Source organism: Nycticebus coucang, chromosome 3, assembly GCF_027406575.1.
Source record: "Nycticebus coucang isolate mNycCou1 chromosome 3, mNycCou1.pri, whole genome shotgun sequence".
NCBI classification, from domain to species: domain Eukaryota; kingdom Metazoa; phylum Chordata; class Mammalia; order Primates; family Lorisidae; genus Nycticebus; species Nycticebus coucang.
The window spans coordinates 74,287,910-74,306,140 of NC_069782.1; the positions used below are offsets into that span (position 1 = coordinate 74,287,910).

General features: G+C 53.3%; 1 protein-coding gene across 8 annotated transcripts in view; it reads right to left on the reverse strand.

Moving 5' to 3' along the window:
* Positions 1-18,231, reverse strand: part of RASGEF1A (RasGEF domain family member 1A) — a 78,093-nt gene that overhangs the window by 20,771 nt on the left and 39,091 nt on the right. The window contains exon 1 of one of the 8 annotated variants that reach the window (XM_053585825.1): positions 8,141-8,273. The exons of 5 other annotated variants lie outside the window; for them this stretch is intronic. In XM_053585825.1, coding sequence (XP_053441800.1) covers positions 8,141-8,158 — 18 coding nt within the window. In that variant the 5' untranslated portion in view covers positions 8,159-8,273. Of the gene's footprint in view, positions 1-1,799; positions 3,387-3,822; positions 5,619-8,140; positions 8,274-18,231 lie in introns of those variants that run through there. 2 more of the 8 variants (XM_053585828.1, XM_053585824.1) reach the window with 2 other exon arrangements.

Sequence of the window (18,231 nt, forward strand, 5' to 3'; positions counted from 1 at the left end):
GCTCTAAGTCAACCTGTCTCCTCTAGCTCTGGACAGCCCTGGGCCTGTCTGCTGGGAACACAAAGGGCAGATGGGCGGGGCCCAGCGGCAAGCCCAGGGTGCACCTGTGCACAGGCCGGGCGTCCAGTGGGCTGAGAATGAGATGTAGCCCCTGCTCATGGAGACCCTGAGCATGAAATGAAGCTCCAGATGGGCTCAGCACCTGCTGGGTTGTGTCAGCACCCAAACTGCAGGACACTGATGGATACCCCTCCTACAGGTTACCCACTGCCTTCCTTCCTGGACACACAGGTCATGGGGGCTGGCACCACCCTCTCCCTAACCCCACCTGTGGATCCCCTCTCACCTCCCACACCCAGGACAGCCAGGAAGCCCCTGCCACAGACCAGGAGAAAGCAGAGAAAAGCTGCCCCCTGCTTTCTGTTCCAGGCATGGAGGCTCAGAGCTGGCTCTGGCCTTGGGGTAGCCACTCAGGCCCTGCCTGCGATTGGGGCCTGAGAGGGTGACAGTCCTCTCTGCAGCTAGGTCTCTTGAGTCCTCACCCCTCTCTCCTAAACCCCTGTGGCCCCCGCCCCTTCCCCTGCTGAGCTAGGTGAGCATCCAAAGGGACGTGGCAGGACATTGTTTTTCACATAAACCAAGCCAAGCTTCAAGAAATCATATTCGTAATTGCCACAGAGAAGGGTCCTATCTTCCTTATGTGTCCTCCCAGGCTGCAGAGGGTTTCAGTGAGGGGGCGGCCGCTATGAGAACCCCAGCCCTCCCCAGAGCCCAACACCACGCCCACGTTGATAATTAAAGCTTTGTTACCAACACACGATTCATTTTTTTCCTTCTGAATTTCTTTCTACTCCCGAATACTATTTGCATTGACTGAAGGAATCTTGCCATCTCCTCTTCACACTCCTCAATACAAATTCTGCAGAGTCTGGGTTTCCTCCTCTTCCTTTTTTTTTTTTTTTTCCTTTTCTGTCCAGTCAGCTTTTTCTGATGGCTGCTCAGGCCACAGAACATCATTGTCCACCAATAACTATTGTATTATTGAGACTTGAGAGCCCATGGGTGAAGCAGGTGGGATTTCAGAGAATCCCTGCCCTTCCCCAACAGGCATGGCTGACCTCCCACTCAGGCCAGTGGGTCCTCCTCACCATCCTGGCCTCCCCCTCTGCCTCTGGCCTGCCTCCCTCTTGGGCCAACGCCATCAGATCCACAGGGGTTATGAGAGTCCCCTGTGAGTGGGCAAAAGGGGGGTGTGCAAATAAAGGCAATCTTGACAATCAGGCCTGTTTCCAGGTTTCCAGGGGTCCCCTCAGGGTGCCACGGAGGAGCAGGTTGGGCCCAGGGTGCAGACCCCCCCCTCCCAGCTAAAAATGCTTCTCTGTGGTCCATTCATAGAGGGGCATCCACTGAAGACTATTCATCAGTCTCTGCTGGACAGCAGCAAAGGCACCTATAGGCTCCAGCAGGGCACCAGCATCTCACCCAGGCTTAACGGGGTACACTGCCAGCAACAGAGCCAGCCCTTGAGCCAGATAGCGGTGCAGCAGCACATGGCCATGAGACAGGGACAGCAAGCTTGCTGGATCAGGGCTGAGGGTCCTCCGGAGGTAGGGGGGCTGCACCTGAGGGATAGGCCGTGGGCCAGCCACCAGCAGGCCCGCCTTTACACAGCTGTCTGGGGGTGCCAGGATACGGAATAAAGAACATACAGTTCTTTTATTTTTAAATGACATCTAATTAGGCCTAGCAAAGATTCTTTCCTTTGTGTTTAGAAACAAATAAAAATTCATTTCCCTTACGTGAGTTGTCATCCTCCTGGCAGATGCCCAGAGCGATGCCCAGATTCCCCGCCATCCTGGGGGAGCAGGGAGCTTCCAGCTGTCAGCTCCCTGCTGCGTCAGAGAGCCATGGCCTTCTCCAGCATTGTAGCCGCTCAGAAACAGGACCAGGACACACATCCTGACCCCCACACCTCATGCTGTGTACATGAGTAGCTTTCCTGCAACATGTCCTGCATCTCCTGGCCCTGGGGGCTTGTCATCAGGTGCTCAGATCCTTGGCAGCCCCCAGGAGAATCAAGCACATAGGCACCCCTGCCTTCCCCAGAACAGCTCATTTCCTTCCACCCTCTTCTCCAGATGAGGGAACAAAGGCCCAGAGGGCTTACATTATTATCCCAGGTCTCACAGCTTGAAAGTGGCAGAGCTCAGACTTGAACCCTGCAAGTGTAACCAGCATGATCTGACATGCTACCCAGGCCATCAGAGTAAGGTTCAGAGCAAGAGAGAGGAATGTAAAGTGAAGGCAGGCGGTACCTGGCCAGAGCCCTGCAGGCAGATATGAGGCCTGGCCTGGAAGAAACCACATGTTCGCTGTTCCCTGAAATTGTCCAAGAGCCTTGCTGTCAGTGAGTGGTGTGAGCAGAGGGCTTTCTACCTATTGGGCCATCCAGCACCTTCTAAGGTGCCCTCCAAGGCCTTGCTCTCCACTTTCTAGGCATGGGGCTCAGGACCTATAGGCTGGTCCTTCCTGCCAGTGTGTGAGCCACTCTAGCAAATTAATGGAACCTGAGAAGCGGGTCATGGAAACTGATATATCCAGTTGGTCAGAAGTACAGGTCACAACCTGAGACCTAGCATCTGAGTGAGGGCAGTCTTATGGGACTAAGCCCTCAACCTGTGGGACCTGTACTATTTCCCGGTGAACACTGTGAGCTCCCTACAAATGGAACTCAGGGGATGAAAACACTGGAGTGCACTCTCTAGGGACAAGGGAACTGGAAATATAAGGAGACAGATACATGAAACACTGGGCCCTAAAAACAGAAAGGCACCTTCTACTGTTCAGAGTCTCTATCCACACTGTCACACATTATATCACTAGTGAAACCCAATAAAGTCTCCAAGCAGAAATATACAGATAACAGAATGACATGAATACAATGTGAATGATGCTGGATATTAATAAACAAGCTGTAAACCAAAAAAATTTACCCATTTCCCAAAATCATGTTGGTGTTAAATAAGTAATCTAAACTCATACTACAGACATATCAGAAAAATAACACTTATAAGAAAATTCTGTGTCAAATTTGATCTGGCCAAAGCTGTACTCAGAGAAAAATTCATAGACTTCAATGCATCATAAGTAAACAGTGTGAAATAACTTGATTCAAAAAGCTACAACAAAAAGCTCCTACACAAACTTATGGCAAACCAAAATAGAGGAAGAAATTGCCAAAAGGCAAATTTGTGGATTTAATCAAAGAAAGAGCTGAACTGCTTATTAAATTCAAGAGCTGATTCTTTGAAAACACAAATTAAAAAGACAAACCTCTGGCAATTCTAATCAACCAAAAGAAGGCAGAAAGGAAGGGAGGAAGCAAGTTAGAAAAGAAAGAAAAGCAAAAATATTCTGGGCATGAAGAAGGAAATCTATTTACAGATATGGAGAAAAAAACTTTTCTAGAATCAACTACCTAAGGCTATGCTAACTGAACTGAAAGCTCTTTCAACTGGGATATTAGCTAGAAATACAAATAACCAAAATAGACTAAAAATGTTTGGAACCCAAAAAGATCAATAACCATTGTACAAATTAAGTTGGCAGCCAACTAAACCTCAGGGAAAAATAAAATCAAGCTCTGGCTTCCAAAATAATTATTTCAAGCCTTTGAAAATAAGATGATTTTATATAGTATTTAAAGTATGTCAGTTACACAATTCATATTAAAAAGCCTTCCTGTTCATTTTATAAAGCTAACACAACCATGATTTATAAATGGTACAAATATGTCTCCTAAAAGTACATATAAATTCTTACCTATGAATATAGATGAAAATACCCGAAGCAACATCCCAACATACCAGGAAAATGACCCAGAAGCATTTTTAAGCACAATAGAGCCTGACCCAACGGGATTCATTCCAGGAACAGGAGAATGATTCAGCTTAAAAAGTTAATAAGTCAACACATTAATAGGCCCAAGGAGGAAAGGCAGTTGATGGTTTTGCTAGATATAGGAAAGCCTTTGATGAAACTGAATATCCATCTTAGTGTACACGCTTGGCATTTATGGGTAACGCAGGGGTGGTGTGTACTTCTCAGGATGGAAAATACCTACTTAAAATACAGGGCCAATTTCAGACTTAGCAAAACACCAGAGGCCTTCTCAGTAAAGTGAAGATCAAGCCAAAGACAAGTGCCATTATTTAATGTTACTTTGTACTTTTTAGAAAACACAATAAGAAAATAAAAGATAGATTAGAAATAAAGAGACGGAATGTTCCTTAAGTACAAGTAATATGATTAATTTCTTATATTATCCAGCAAGCCAAACTAAAAATCTGTTCAAACTAATAAGAGAGTTCAATGATCAATTACCTAACTTACATTTTTAAAAAATCAATAGCTTACCTGTCTACCTCCCATGGGCACAGGTGTTCACATACAGTCCACATGGAGCAGGCCCTGGCATGCTCACACCAGTGCCACTTTGGGGTGGTGTGTATCTCTGGAAGTGTCTCTGTTGAGTTTGTCTATCTGTATCTGTGTCTCTGCATGTGCCTATGTTTATGTGTCTCTGAGTGTGTCTAAATTTATGTGTCTCTGTGTGTCTCTGTACATTTATGTGTCTCTGTGCGTCTCTGTGTCTGTATCTGCATGTGTGTCTTCGGGTACCACCCAGCTCTGCACGCTCCACTACTATCCTCTGACAACCAGATCAGTTTACCTTGCAGCCCCCTCCCTGGTCACACACCCAAGACCCTGCAGCACTGGGCCCTCAGGCTGGGCACTCCAGGAACACTCTGGTTCCTGTTCTAAGGATGTCTGCTGTGTATGACCGAGGCCCCTAGGGAGGCCAGGCCCCTCCTGCTCTGGATGCTGCTACAGCCCTAGACCTCAGGAGCCTCAGCATGCTCATCTGTCACTGCAGGTGGTAAAGGAGGGTGAAGAGTGAGCTGGCCCCCACCAGTGACTCATACTCACTGGTCAAGAGCAGGGGCAGTACAGCGACCACAGTGACATTTGGGAAATGCCGGAGGCTGGAGCCTGGCCTGTGTGAGCAGACAGTGGGGACAGACTGATTCTGTGGAGCCTAAGTCAAAGGGCAGTGGATTGTCAGCACCAGTCGGCTAGTTCTACCAGGCCACAGGGCCAGAGCTTGGGAGCTGAGGGTACTGGAAGAAGGACAAGCAAAGGACCATGAAGCCTCAGCTGTCACCTATACACTCCCTGACTGCTCACTGGGTTCACTCTGGAGCCCCCAGGGCCCGAAACCTGTCTCCGCCTGTCCTGGAACCCACAGGCACCAGGTAACCCAGAACCTGGAAGGAAGTGTTCTTGTCTGGGAGCTCTGACCCCTGACCTCCTGGCTGACCTCAGCCTTTAGTTTCCCCATGCCTAGTGTAAAGCAAAGAGGCAGGACTAGATGGTGTGTAGCTCTCATCTCTAGTTTTCATGTTTGTTCTCTCCTTTCTTCCCTCACTTATTCAGTCAACAAACATGCGGGCTCTCCTGGCCTCTTCTGTACAGTTAGGAATAAAAAACAGCCTATAGACCTTAGCATCTGTCAGGACAGAAAAGCACAGCACAGCAGTATCTCCTTGGGATTGGGGCCTGTGCTGGGGGCTGGGAAGGCCCGGAGCTGAAAACTAACTTTGTAGGAAGAAGGCAGGGAAGGCCTCGTACAGCAGTTAATTCTGAGATGGGCTTCCAAGCATAACTAAGGGTTTTTCAGTGGGTTAAGGGGAGGAAGGGCAGGGAAATAAGACAGTGTGGTCTCCTTCCTCTCGTCACTCACTGGCAGCTTCCCAGAGTGTGAGCCCCCAACATCCCAGAAGTATAAAGATGCAGGCAACTTCCCTGCACCTACTCAACACCTACTTGTCTTCCCAAAGCCATCATGTAACCTTCTCCCCCAAGTAGCCTTTCCTGACTGCTCAGCCCCCGCTCCCCCACGAGTCCCTTACATTGTGGCCCATGTGGTCCAGTATGTGATGCCTCAGGTGGTGCTGTCCTCAGCACTCCCTGCACCCTGGTCAGGTCTGGACCCCAGTATGCACAGGGGTCAGGCTGACCTGGGAGGCTGGGGCACTGCTCTCCCTCCACACTCCTGTGCCCCTGAGGTCACAGTGCACCTGGGCTAGTCTTCACCCTTCTTGTTCAGTCCAGACCTCTCCCTAAACTCTAGACCACCCACCCCACTGCCAAGTGACATCCCCAGGTGAGGGTGTATCAAACTGTCCCTGCCTCTAGCCTGCACCCATCTACCGCACCTGCAGTCTTTCCCACTGCAGGGCACAACCCTCCTTCCTGAGCCACCTCCCCATCACTAACCAGTGCCCTGCCCAAGGAAGACTACTCAGCTATACCTTCAGAACACCTCCACATCTGCCCTTCCCTCCTCCTCCTCTGCTGCCTCCCTGGTCTGAGCCCCTGATCTGCCCCTGGACCACTGTGGTGGCCCCTGCTGTCCTCAGCTCCTCCAAGCAGCAGCCAGTAGTGCCATCACAATCCCAGTGAAAGTACAACCCAGCAGACCCCTACCCCTACCACGTCCTGGTCACTCCTGCCAGCCCTCACTGGCCCCTGAACACAGGTGACTTCCTCTGTGGAGTCCTGCCCCAGTGTGCCTCACCCTTGCTCCCCCCCACCCCTCCCTTCCTTAGGTCCCTGTACACTTGTCTCCTCCAGACACTCTACCTAAGACACAAACACTGGCCTGCGCTGGTGGTCGACATGCTCAACACCAACTCTGTCAGACTCTTCCTTCATGGGTGAGTAGAATTGTCATTGCCAGTCCTGGCAAGGTTGGGTGGGGCCCTGGGGTCCAGCTGGCTCAGCAGCAGTGAGTGGAATGACAAGTCCCTCCTGGTTGGAGCATTTAAATGCCAGTGCAGGGCCCTCTTCCTCTACCATATGACCCTGTCATTCTGGGTCCCTGAGCAGGGGTGGAACAGAGCAGGGCCCAACCAACCCACCAGGGATACCACATGAATGAAAACTACATCATATATATTTATGGGAACTGTTTTCTCTACAAAAGGACATACGTCTACAGAAAGAACTGAACTCTCCTTACTGATGCATTCTGGATGTGCTCCTGTCCTTCCCACTTTACTTTTTCTCTTTAGCAATTAGCACCATGTGACATTTCATATATTTTACTTATTAGTTGTGCCTTTTGCCCCTGTATGAGCCCTAGGAGGGCAGGCCTGAGGTGCACACATCTGGTCCCCTGCTGAACCCCAGCATTTCCCCAGTTGAGGCACCTGGTAAGCACCTGGAAGGGACAGGTGAGCCCCAATCTCCCAGCTGAGCCCTCTCTAGAGTCCCCATCAGCACAGGATCTGGGCTCCTGTGTCCAGGCGGGTCAGCTACGTGCCCAGGGGGCTGGGAACTGTGGGGCAGGCTGCAGCTCAATCAACAGCCCTGAACACTCCCCAGGAGGCTCTTAAACAGCTCCGGAAGCACGACAGGCCCCACACTCAGGAGTAATTCCACAACCGGCTCTCAGTCTCCTCCTGCACGGCCGAACTCCCTGGAAGCCCGCGCTGGGCTCTCTGAAAACATGCACGCTTTGGGGGCCCGTGCTGTGCGGTCCTGGAGCGCTCACAGTCCCCACACCCGCACACATCCAGCGCACTTCCGCACGTGCTCGGTCCCGCCCACACAGAAACACGCCGGCTCGGCACAGACACCCCCTCTCCCCGCACCGCCTCCTCGGAGCAAACAGGTGGCTCTGCGCACCTCAAGTCTGGGAAAGGATCCAGGGTCGTCTGGACTCTCACAAGCCTGCCAGTGCCGGTCCGGGGGCAGGCGCCCTCCCTGCCCTGTGCAGAAGCTACCGCCTCCCGCCCCGCTCCGGGTTTGTGGATGCCGCTCTGCCCTCGATGGCCCCGGCCACACCAGGAGGTGCAGGGGCAGGCTGGGCAGGGTCCACCTGACAGCAGGTACTCCAGTGGGGACGCGCAGTTAGTTGCGGTGGTTCCCTAGGACCGGCTCCCTCCCAGGCCGAGCCGAGACGTTCCAGACTGGACAGTCATACGGCTTCCTGAGCTCGGCCACGCGCGAGCTCTGCCCATGTCACCACCTCCCGGCCCCGCGACCCTGCACCTGCCCAGCATCGAAGCCCTACCTGGGGCTCCAGAAACATCCTGACTGCCTGTCCCCCACGAGCCGGCTGGCGTGCCTCCGCTAGAGCTAGCTAAAGACGTTTCCTCTGCCGGCGCGCCTAGCAAGCACCCGCCCTGCACTCTGTCCGGACTTCCCCGCCCGACAGCCCGCAGCCTCTCCGCCCGGCAGAGGGGCCAGCAGGGGTGGAGGGGAGCGAGGGGGCGGGGCCGGGACTGGGGGAGGGGTGCAGGGTGGGGCTGGCGAAGAGACCAGAGGGAGGGGAGCCGAGTGGCGGCTGGCAGAGAAGGGAAGATAGCCGTGTGGCACGATGAGGGGTGCTGCGTGTGCCCGCGGCATGCGCCCAGCGCTGAGTATGGGGCACCGCAGGTGTAGGGGTGGGGAGAGGGGCATGGCGTCCTTGGGGTGGCCGCGCCAAAGTATCTGTGGTAGGGCGCCTTGTGGGTGGGGGCTCAACGCGGGATGGTGGCGGTCATTGTGGTGATATCCTGCTGCAGAAGGTCCCCTGCGCTCCCATCCCCTCACTGCCGCCTGTCTAACTCCGCCCCAACCTCACCTCATTGAGCCACTACAGAGCTACAGCAGGTGTTCGGCCAGCGTTGGTTTGAATGCCTCCCCTAACGGGAGGCTCACTCCACACCGCTCAGGCCTTGGGCGTCTCACGGAACTCTCCGTCCCTCCATTTCGTTGGAACGCAGGGGACACAGCAGCTGCTTTTCTGGTAGGGCTAATCCGACACGGTTAAGGGGCGGCGGGCACACTGCACAGAGAGCTCAGGAACCCCAGCACTCAGAAGGAATCCTGTCAGGTGACTGGTCTCCCCCTCCACTGTGTTCCCACAGTGCCCCTCACCAACGCCAGCTTTGAGGATTTGGTTGGACTGAGCCGAAGAGCGCTCTCTCTAGGGAATCTGGAATTGGGAAGCCCAGAGCCTAGGTTAGGGCAGCCAGCTGAGGCCAGTTCTGGTCCGGGTGAACTAGAGCTGGCTACTGGGGGCTAGAGGGAGGGGCCGGGATACTATTGGCTTGGATTGCACAGAGAGGAGCAGGGGCTGCCTGCCCAAAGAGGCTCTGACAAGCCCAGGAGACCTCCAAAGCACACCACTGGACCTGGATGGGCACTGGTGACCCTGCCCATGTCCTGCTTGCCCAGGATGACCATCTCCCCCACCCACTGCTGCCGAGTAGCCTGTGAGAGGCCACCTGTCCTCCTACCCACCCTTTCACATCTGCCTGTTCTTACCAGCAGCAAGGTTAGCTACCAGGCTAGCTTCATAGGCACTTATTTCTGTCTTGGGGAATTGGCAGCTGTGTCAATCTGCTGGCCTCCATCTGCTGGCCTCCCCCAAGAGAGTACCGGGGCCTGGAGACAGGCATCCTTCACCTGTACCTCCCACCCCTACTTCTCTACCAGCAAGGGCTGGCCCTGGCCCAGACTCAGAGCCTGCACTATTAATCACTATGTGGTACAGCACCTGTGGGCGGGTGGCACCAGGCAACTAGCTTCACACTATCCTCCTCCCTGTGCTGTTTCTGTACCCATTTTAGGACAGCTGGAGGATGCAAAGCTCACAGTCACCTCGGCAAGTGACTAGTAGCATCAGGACAGTCTGGGCTATTGAGCCCTAGAAATGTGTGGCCTCCAAATCCCTTAAGACCCCTCTACAGGGGTGGCGCCTGTGGCTCAGTCGGTAGGGCGCCGGCCCCATATACTGAGGGTGATGGGTTCAAACCCAGCCCCGGCCAAACTGCAACCAAAAAATAGCCGGGCGTTGTGGCGGGCGCCTGTAGTCCCAGCTACTCGGGAGGCTGAGGCAAGAGAATCGCTTAAGCTCAGGAGTTGGAGGTTGCTGTGAGCTGTGTGAGGCCACGGCACTCTACTGAGGGCCATAAAGTGAGACTCTGTCTCTACAAAAAAAAAAAAAAAAGACCCCTCTACAGCACCAAGGGGGTGAGGCCTGGGGTCTTGCCTGGGGAAGCCAACCAGGCAACTGCTGCCTGGCTTCTTCAGCCCTGACCCATGACACTTTGGGACATCTGGGTCTTGAGGTAGCCCTGGTATCACCTCATGAAGTCCATGTTGACAGTCCTGTGGCCACCTGCCCTCACAGAGAGCCTTCCTCTCTGCCTCCCTGGACATGACAGTCTAGAGCAGGTGGCTAATGGGAGAGCAGCCCCACACTGCCTTTCTGTACAGTCACTGAGTCTCTTCCCATTGTACTCAGCCACAGACTGCACCAGTATCGTCCAATAATACAGACCTTCCCAAGAGGAAGGAGGGCCCTCAGCCCTGCTGTCTCCTTTGCTCACAGGTATGACCTCAGCATCCATATGTGTTCCTCATCCACATTCTTCCTGATGCTGAAGGACACAGGGAGGCTGACATTCCAGGGGCTGACCCCTGCCAGGGTTCCTTCTGCTTAAAGCTATGTGTAGGGCCATTCTATAGGGAGAGCTTGTGGGGACCAACAGGGGATCCCACTGCCCCTTTAGAAAGGAGAGAATGAGTCAGGTGTGGTATGGCTAGTGGACATCTGCTGGAGTTTCCATAAAGACAGGATACAAAGGAAGAGATGCCTGTCCTTCCTCCAGACACCTCTTCTAGGGCCTGGGCTTGAGGCCTGGTACGCATATATGCCCAAAAAAGGCTGCTCTGAGGATGGCAGAGCAAACAGCAGGGAAGTCTTGTTCTGGGGTGACAGGCACCTGGGATGGCCTCATGAGTACAGACACCTAGGAGTCAACTGGACATTGGGACAGGAGGCTGATCTACCACCATGGGCTCCCAATTAAGTCCACCCTGGCTGTCTCAACATGGCAGCTGGGGGGAAGGGGGGTCCTGTTAGAGCCTGAATTAGTCCTGACCCTCCTCTGCCCAGAACCTCTGCAGTTCCTGCCACACTCCCAAGGAAAAGCAAAGTCCTCACAAACTGTCTGTGGGCCCAGGGGACCTGGCCCCACATGAGACCTCTGCAAGGAATGTGCCCGTGTGGTGTCCAGAGGTCTCCCCTTAGCTCTCTCCTGCACGTCACCCTCTCTGTCTTACCCTCCACTCCTGCACTTCTCCCTCTCCATGGAATTTTTCTCGTCAAGATGCTTCAATCCAACAGTCTATTTGTTGGTCTGAGCTCCACGAGGGCAGGATCTTATGTTGTTCACTGCTGTACTCCAGGGACGGTCACACGTCTATACATACAGGCACTTTGTACCTGCCTGCCAAATATGTGTGTGTACAAATATAAATACAGAGATATGGATATGCATATGGATATGGACGTATATAAAAGCACAGAACTCATCTGCAGAATACATAAAGAGCTCATACAAATTTAAAAAAGCCGAAGACCCATTTTTTTTAAATGGATAAAAGACAAAGAAATACTTCACCAAATAGAGGCTATCCGAAGGGCAATAAACATAAGAAAAAGTGATCTGGGGAAGGGAAATTCAACCCACGGTACACTCAGCAGAACAGCTCAAATGAAAAGGCAGAAATGCCCAGTGCCAATGGAACTGTCAGCTGGTGGTGGTGGCAGCGTCCAATAGTGCCTATGAATGCTGAGCATATGCAGGCCCAGAAATTCCACCCAGGGTGTAGGCCTGGCAGAAATACTGACAGACTCACAGTACACCAAAAGACACAGCCATGAGTGTTTATAGCAGCACTACTCACAAGGGCTTCAAACTGCAAAGCACCCAGGCATCCTCCACAGAGTACTGGATTTCTGCTGAGCACAATGTGTTCACACAGTGAGACTTGCCACACCAATGAGAACGGACAAAGACAAGCACATGCCAAGGCCAGTCTCACCATCATCAAGGGGAACAAAAGAAGTCAGGCACAAAAAGCATCTAAAGTGGGGACCTGTGCATGTCCAGGCCAGAGGCCAGCACAGGCCCCACTGGATGTCAGGATGGTGCTGGCCAATGGGGCAGGGCCGGTCTGGGTGCCATTACCCACCTCATGCTCTACAAAATGTCACCGAGGGCACTCTTGCCCCTTTCTGTGTATATGTCACTCTTCATAACAACTTACGTTAAGAAAACCAAAGGACAGACAGTAAGAAAAAAAAGTCCTGGGTGGGGCAGGCAGCAGATTTCTGGATCCCTTTCACACCCCAGTGAAGAAGCCAACTCAGGAAGGAGCATTTTAGGGGCCTTGGCTTCCCACTCTTCATGCCCCCCAAACACCTACACCCTTCTTGAAAAGGCTCAACCTGGCGGTGCTCGTAGCTCAATGGGTTTGAATCTGGCCCAGGCCAGCTAAAGCAACAATGACAACTGCAACAGAAAAATAGCCAGGTGTTGTGGCGGGCACCTGCAGGATGTCCTAGCTACTTAGGAGGCTGAGGCAAGAGAATCTCTTAAGCCCAAGAGTTGAAGATTGCTGTGAGCCGTGACGCCACAGCACTCTACCCAGGGTGACAGCTTAAGACTCTGTCTCCAAAAAAAAAAAAAAAAAAATGCTCAGCCTGAGAGGTCAGGCAATGGCAGGCAAGAGGCATCCACTTGTTTCTGGATGGAAGGTGGAAAGCAGGTGACAGACACTGAAGAACAGAGAAGCAGGAACCCAAGAGCCCCATAGTAGGGCTGACGAGAGTCACACGGGCACTCACAGAGACTGTGTGAAGGCTGAGCCCATGGAGGAGGTTTGGGTTCCAGGACAAGGAGTCAGGTGACAGTGGGGCTCTGGCCCCCACCCTGCCTGCTGGTGCTGCCTACTCACTGGGCCTCGACTGCAGGCCACGAGCCTCAAATCTGATTGTATTTTCAAGGGTATACAGTAGGGCCATGATGCCAATTCACAGAAGGGCTGACAAAACAAGCAGCCAAGTGAGTCAAACACCTCAGACAAGCTGTTCGTTCTTCTCTGGTCCCCAGGTTTACATTGCTCTGGGCTCTGCCCTCACTTGGTTCTTGTGCACAAGGTGTAATCTGCAGAGGGACCCTCCCAGGATCCTCCAAGGCCTTATAAGAGTGTGGGCCAGGCAGTACCACTTGGCAGTGGTTGTGATGGCCCTGGGCACCCAAGCGTACCTGCGAGGTCCACGGTGGTGTGTCAAGGGTCCAGCCCTGTCCCCTGGGTGACTTTATCAGGGACCCAAGGCTTCTGGCATTTCTCCAATGCTGCCCCATTGATGCTGTGTCTTGGTCAATAAAATTCTAAGCAAAAGTATCACTAGGGTTTTAGGTACCAGCAGAGCAAAAGATGTAGAGGGGTGACAGGGCAGCTGACCTTTCTAGGGCCTCCACATCACAGAGGCAGACGCTCTGCCTAAATGAACAACCCAGTGGGGCAGCAAGTTGCCTGAGGGTCTCTCCCCATAGCTTCTCAGGCCCTTTCATTCGGTCCTGATGCAGTAGAGGATTGGGGCTGGCTGTGCCATCTGCCCTGGGTGTGCAACTGACCACATGTGAATAGCAGGTAACTAGCTGTGACTACGGCACTGACTGCTCAGGACAGCAGTTGCTCACTGGGAAAAGGAGAGGAATGGATGGCCCGGAGGTGGCCATAGGCACTCATGGGGTCAAGGCATTCCTCACAGCAGGCTTTGGGAGGACACAATGCATCTGTGTATATGTATGTGCGACCTTGTGTGTGCACACACACACATGCATGTACACGTATGCATATACATGTGTGCTTTGTGCATGGTGCACACACATATGTGTGTGGGATACATGTTTGTGTGTGAGCGTCACGTGTATGCATGCATGTACATGCATATAGAGACAAGCATATACACACCAAAAGGTTAATCCGAGTGCTATCCACACAGCCATCCCCCCTTGCCTGGTCTCTGCTGCCTTTTCTGTCTCTCCCCTTCTCACCAGATCCTTGTCAAGTGCTTCTCAAGTTTTCTCCAATAACCGTGAATAGCTTTATCAGCAGCCTAACACAATGCACCACTCTTTCTAAAACCAGGACGCAAGGCTCCCTGCTCCCATGGGGGCAGGGCTGATCAGCAGCAGCTGAGCAGGGTGTCACCCTCCCTGGAGACCCTTACAGGCTCCTGAAGAAGGGAGGCTTGCTCCCACCAGCCAGGGTGAAAATTGCCAAGGAAGGGAGGGTAGATGGGGTGGTGTGGATATTGCAGAGGGGCACCTGGCTCCTGCAAGGGGCTGTGTCTCCAGTCTGTCATGAAACACCTGACAAGCCTCACCCACCAGGAACATGTCCCAGCATGTGCTCAGCCCCTGTAAACACGCGCTCAGTGGTACTCACCCAGTGCTTCTCCTCACAGCCCTAGCTTATCCCTCCAGCTGGCAGACCAGAAGGATCCACGTGGTGCCAGGCAAGAACATTCTGAGAGAGCTGATGGATGCAGCAGTGGCCCCTGAGCAGGCCTAACATGTTCCCTCCTCTCCATAAAGTCTGGATTTTACTATCTTGGGGATATGTCCAAGACTTACAGTATTACCCACCCTCCTGCAAAATATATTACCCACCCTCTTACCTCCCCTCAGCCCCAGTGCCTTTCAGACCCACTCTACCACCTCCTCCGGGAAGTCTTCCTGACTCTTGGAGCAGTTTTAAGTGCCTGCCCTTTGGGCTGCCAGCCCTCTCATACCAGGTACTTCACACCTGACTCTTCCTCCTACTCACTCTAAGAATGACTGGTGGCTATGAGGATCCTAGCTCAGAGTACCTGTCTCCTCCATGGGATCAAAGGTGCTGTATTGAATTAGTGCTGTCTACCTCAGGTGAGGGTATAGGGCAGTGATTTTCTTATTTTTTTTTATTAAATAAAGCCTCACCTTTTTTTTTTTTTTTGGCCGGGGCCAGGTTTGAACCCACCACCTCCTATACATGGGGCTGGTGCCCCACTTCTTTGAGCCACAGGCACCACCCTAGAGCAGTGATTTTCAACCAGTGTGCAGTGAAAGGATCTTAGGGATGCTGCAGAAATTTTTAACAATCATTAATTATTATTTTTTTTTGATCAAGATAATTTGAGTGCTGCGAAAGTTTAACTACAAGTTCAAGTGTGCTGTGAGATAGAAAAGGTTGAAAACACTGGGCAGGGGAAGGAGGCAGGTAGACCCTGGACCTGCCTCCCTCCTGCAATTCATCTCATGTTCCTCAACAATTGGCTGGTATTTCTGCACTCCTAACTAGACTATCTACTTATTCATTTTTTAAAAATTAATGAATGTTTACAATGTGCCAAGAGCTCAGAGACATGGTCCTTGCTCTTAGGGTTAACATTCCTAGGGGCTGTGCCAGGAAAGGGGGAAAACTAAACAAGTAAACAAATGAACACCATCCAGCTGGTAATGGGAAAGGTGATGACCCAGAATCTGTGGGTCAGAGGAGGTGTCTCCAGGGAGGTGGCCTTGGAGTGGAAATGCAATGCCCACGAGAGCCATCTGTGAAGGGTAGACTAGGAAGGGAGCAGAGCAAGTGCAAAGGTCCTGAGACCAAAAGGAACTGAGAATTTTCTGGAAGCTCAGCAGAGTGGCAGGGTCAGGCCATGCTACCTGGGAGACCTTCACATCTTCCCCTGTGGCAGAAAGGCCCAGGGGGCCCTGAGTACTCCCAGTACAGCTAGGGTGCCAACTCCTTCAGGGCTATGCATTGGGCTGGCCACACCCCCTGTAAGCATCTCTCCTCCAGGGGTCACTGGGATCCCTGCAATGGGGAGGAGGGCTCAATCCGCAGAGTGAGGCTCGGTTTCCCTTTGTAAAAGGGGTGTTGGCACCCTAGCTGCACTGGGAGTAGTACACAGGGCCCTCCGGGCCTTTCTGCCACAGGGAAGATGTGAAGGTCTCTCAGGTAGCATGGCCTGACTCTGTCGGAACTGTGGCCACTGGGGTTGTAAATGGGGCTACTGGGAGCAATGCTGGGCATCTTAGCCCCTCTCCACCCCCACCTTCCGCAAATGACAGCTGCCAGGGCATGTGGAAATCAGAGGAGCCAGTCTTCTCATGTCTGTGTCATCCCGCAGCCCGGGAAGATGTTCCAAGACCACAGGGTCCTGCCTCTCTTCTCTGCACCTAGGGTAGAGAGTCTAGGGGGCCTGCTCGTGGGCTGCTGGCCTTTTATTCTCTGGGCAGAGTCCAATGCCAGCAGCATGACTTTGGAAATGCAAGCACGACTTGTGGACTTTGGGTATCTCAGTATTTCGAAACTGCTTTTGCAAGAAGAATAAACAAAACCTGGAATCCATGAGCGGTTCCTCCTGGTATGAGGTAAATGGACCCAGGGCCAGGACATGGACTAGGATACATCACAGCCAATGTGTGTGGTACAGGCCAGTAGGAAGGTGGGTGATGGGCACCCACAGGACTGGGGAGGTAGGGCTTGTTGTGGAGCCCTGGGTAGGCCCTGCTCTCTATATGACTCAATTTCCCCATCTGAGCTGGGGGTGGAAGGGCCCTACAGCTGGCTGCCTCTGACACTGCAGAGAGTGTCCTGAGGCCTCCAGTTGGGCGGTGGAGTGGGCCGTGCAGGCATGAGCCTGGCAGAAGGGAGGAGGGGGGCCAGCCCTTCCCTGATTTTCCTCTGCTCTCCATGCCGCGCAGCCTCCCAGAGGACACACCCGCCTTAAGCCTTGTGCCCTCCATGGAGAAAGCACTCAGCTGTGCTCTCACTGCCACCTGCCCACTGTCTAGCCCTTGATCATTAAGGTTATTGACCCAGGGTTGGGCAGAGTGTGCCCTAGACCCACTTGGGCCAGGGGGACTGGCCTCCCTGTCTCTGCATCCCCAGTCCCGGCTCCAAAGGGCAGCACCTCGGGTGGAATCTAGGTGGAATCTAGTGCTCATTCTGGTGTTCACTCCTGCCTCACCAGGAGGACAGCTGGTAGGCTTGGGAAGGGGACGGTGCTGCCTTCACCTCTATGCCTCTCTGTCCTCAGTTTCTCTGCCTGGGACTGGAGCTAGGTAAGGTGGCGGCTGGGTCATCTGCACTCTGGGAACCACAGGTCAGCCAGACAGTTGCAGGAGCCATCCTAGGGATGGAGCCTGGAGTGTCCAGAGTCACTGTGGGACCCCACACCCTGTCTGCTCACCCTGCTCTGTGGGGAGGCCCCAGGGAAGTTACGGAGGCCTGAATGCAGCTGGACCACTGTAAAGTGCTATGTTCCATCACAAATGTGTCTGGGTCATCTATGAAGGGGGCTTTCTGCCACAGGGGAAGATGTGATGGTCTCCCAAGTAGCAAGCCCTGACTCTGCCACTCTGGTGAGCTTCCAAAGAATTCTCAGCTCCTTTTAAAGGTCTCAGGCCCTTCACACTTGCTGTGCTCCCTGCCTGGCACACCCTTTACGGATGGCTCCTGCTGGGCATTGCATCTCTACTCCAAGGTCATGTCCCTGGCTACACCTCCTCATTAGGAACTGGAAAAACTCCAGGGTCTTGTGACCTAGGGATGCCCAGAGGTGTTGTGGGTCTGGGTGACTATCTGCCTTCTCCCTCCACAGGCCATGCTGCTGCCCAGAATCCTCAGAAGAGGCTCTGCCCAAGAGCTCATGGCTGAGATCCCTGTGTTTGGGGTGCGGCGGGGTACTCAGGACCAGGCAATCAGAGGGACTCTGTCTCATTAGGCCTTTAATTTTCTTGTCCTTGGCCAAACCCAAACTCCTTTCCTACCCCTCTCAGGCTCCTGGGGCTCCTAGTCTGTTCTCCTACTTTACCCTTCGGGGGCCTCAGCCATGAAGGGGCCAGTCCCTGAAGCTGACTACCAACCCCACTAGGATGCCAGGTGTGGCCCTATCCCCCCATTCTCGCTTCTTTCCAAACATACCCACAAGCTCCCTGACCCCAGTCCCTCTCTAGCTGCCTTCTAACCTCTCTTCCCACCCACATTTCTAGCAAGAGCAGCCTGCACCTGCACCTCCCAGCCCTGCCTGGACTATCCCCGTGTACCCGACTAACTAACATAGGGCCATGGGTTCCCCAAGCTCATGCCAGGATACCAGGCCTGTTCCACTCTCCCCATCCTAAGCTGCTCCTCCTCTAGGACCCCATTGTTCCCAGCCCTGTACGAGTCCTCAGAGACCCCTCCCAGCACAGTCCCAGCCACCTAGATCAGAGTGTTTCTCTGAGTGGGAATGTCCCAGGACTGCCATGAGCCACTTCCCTCTCCTGGGGA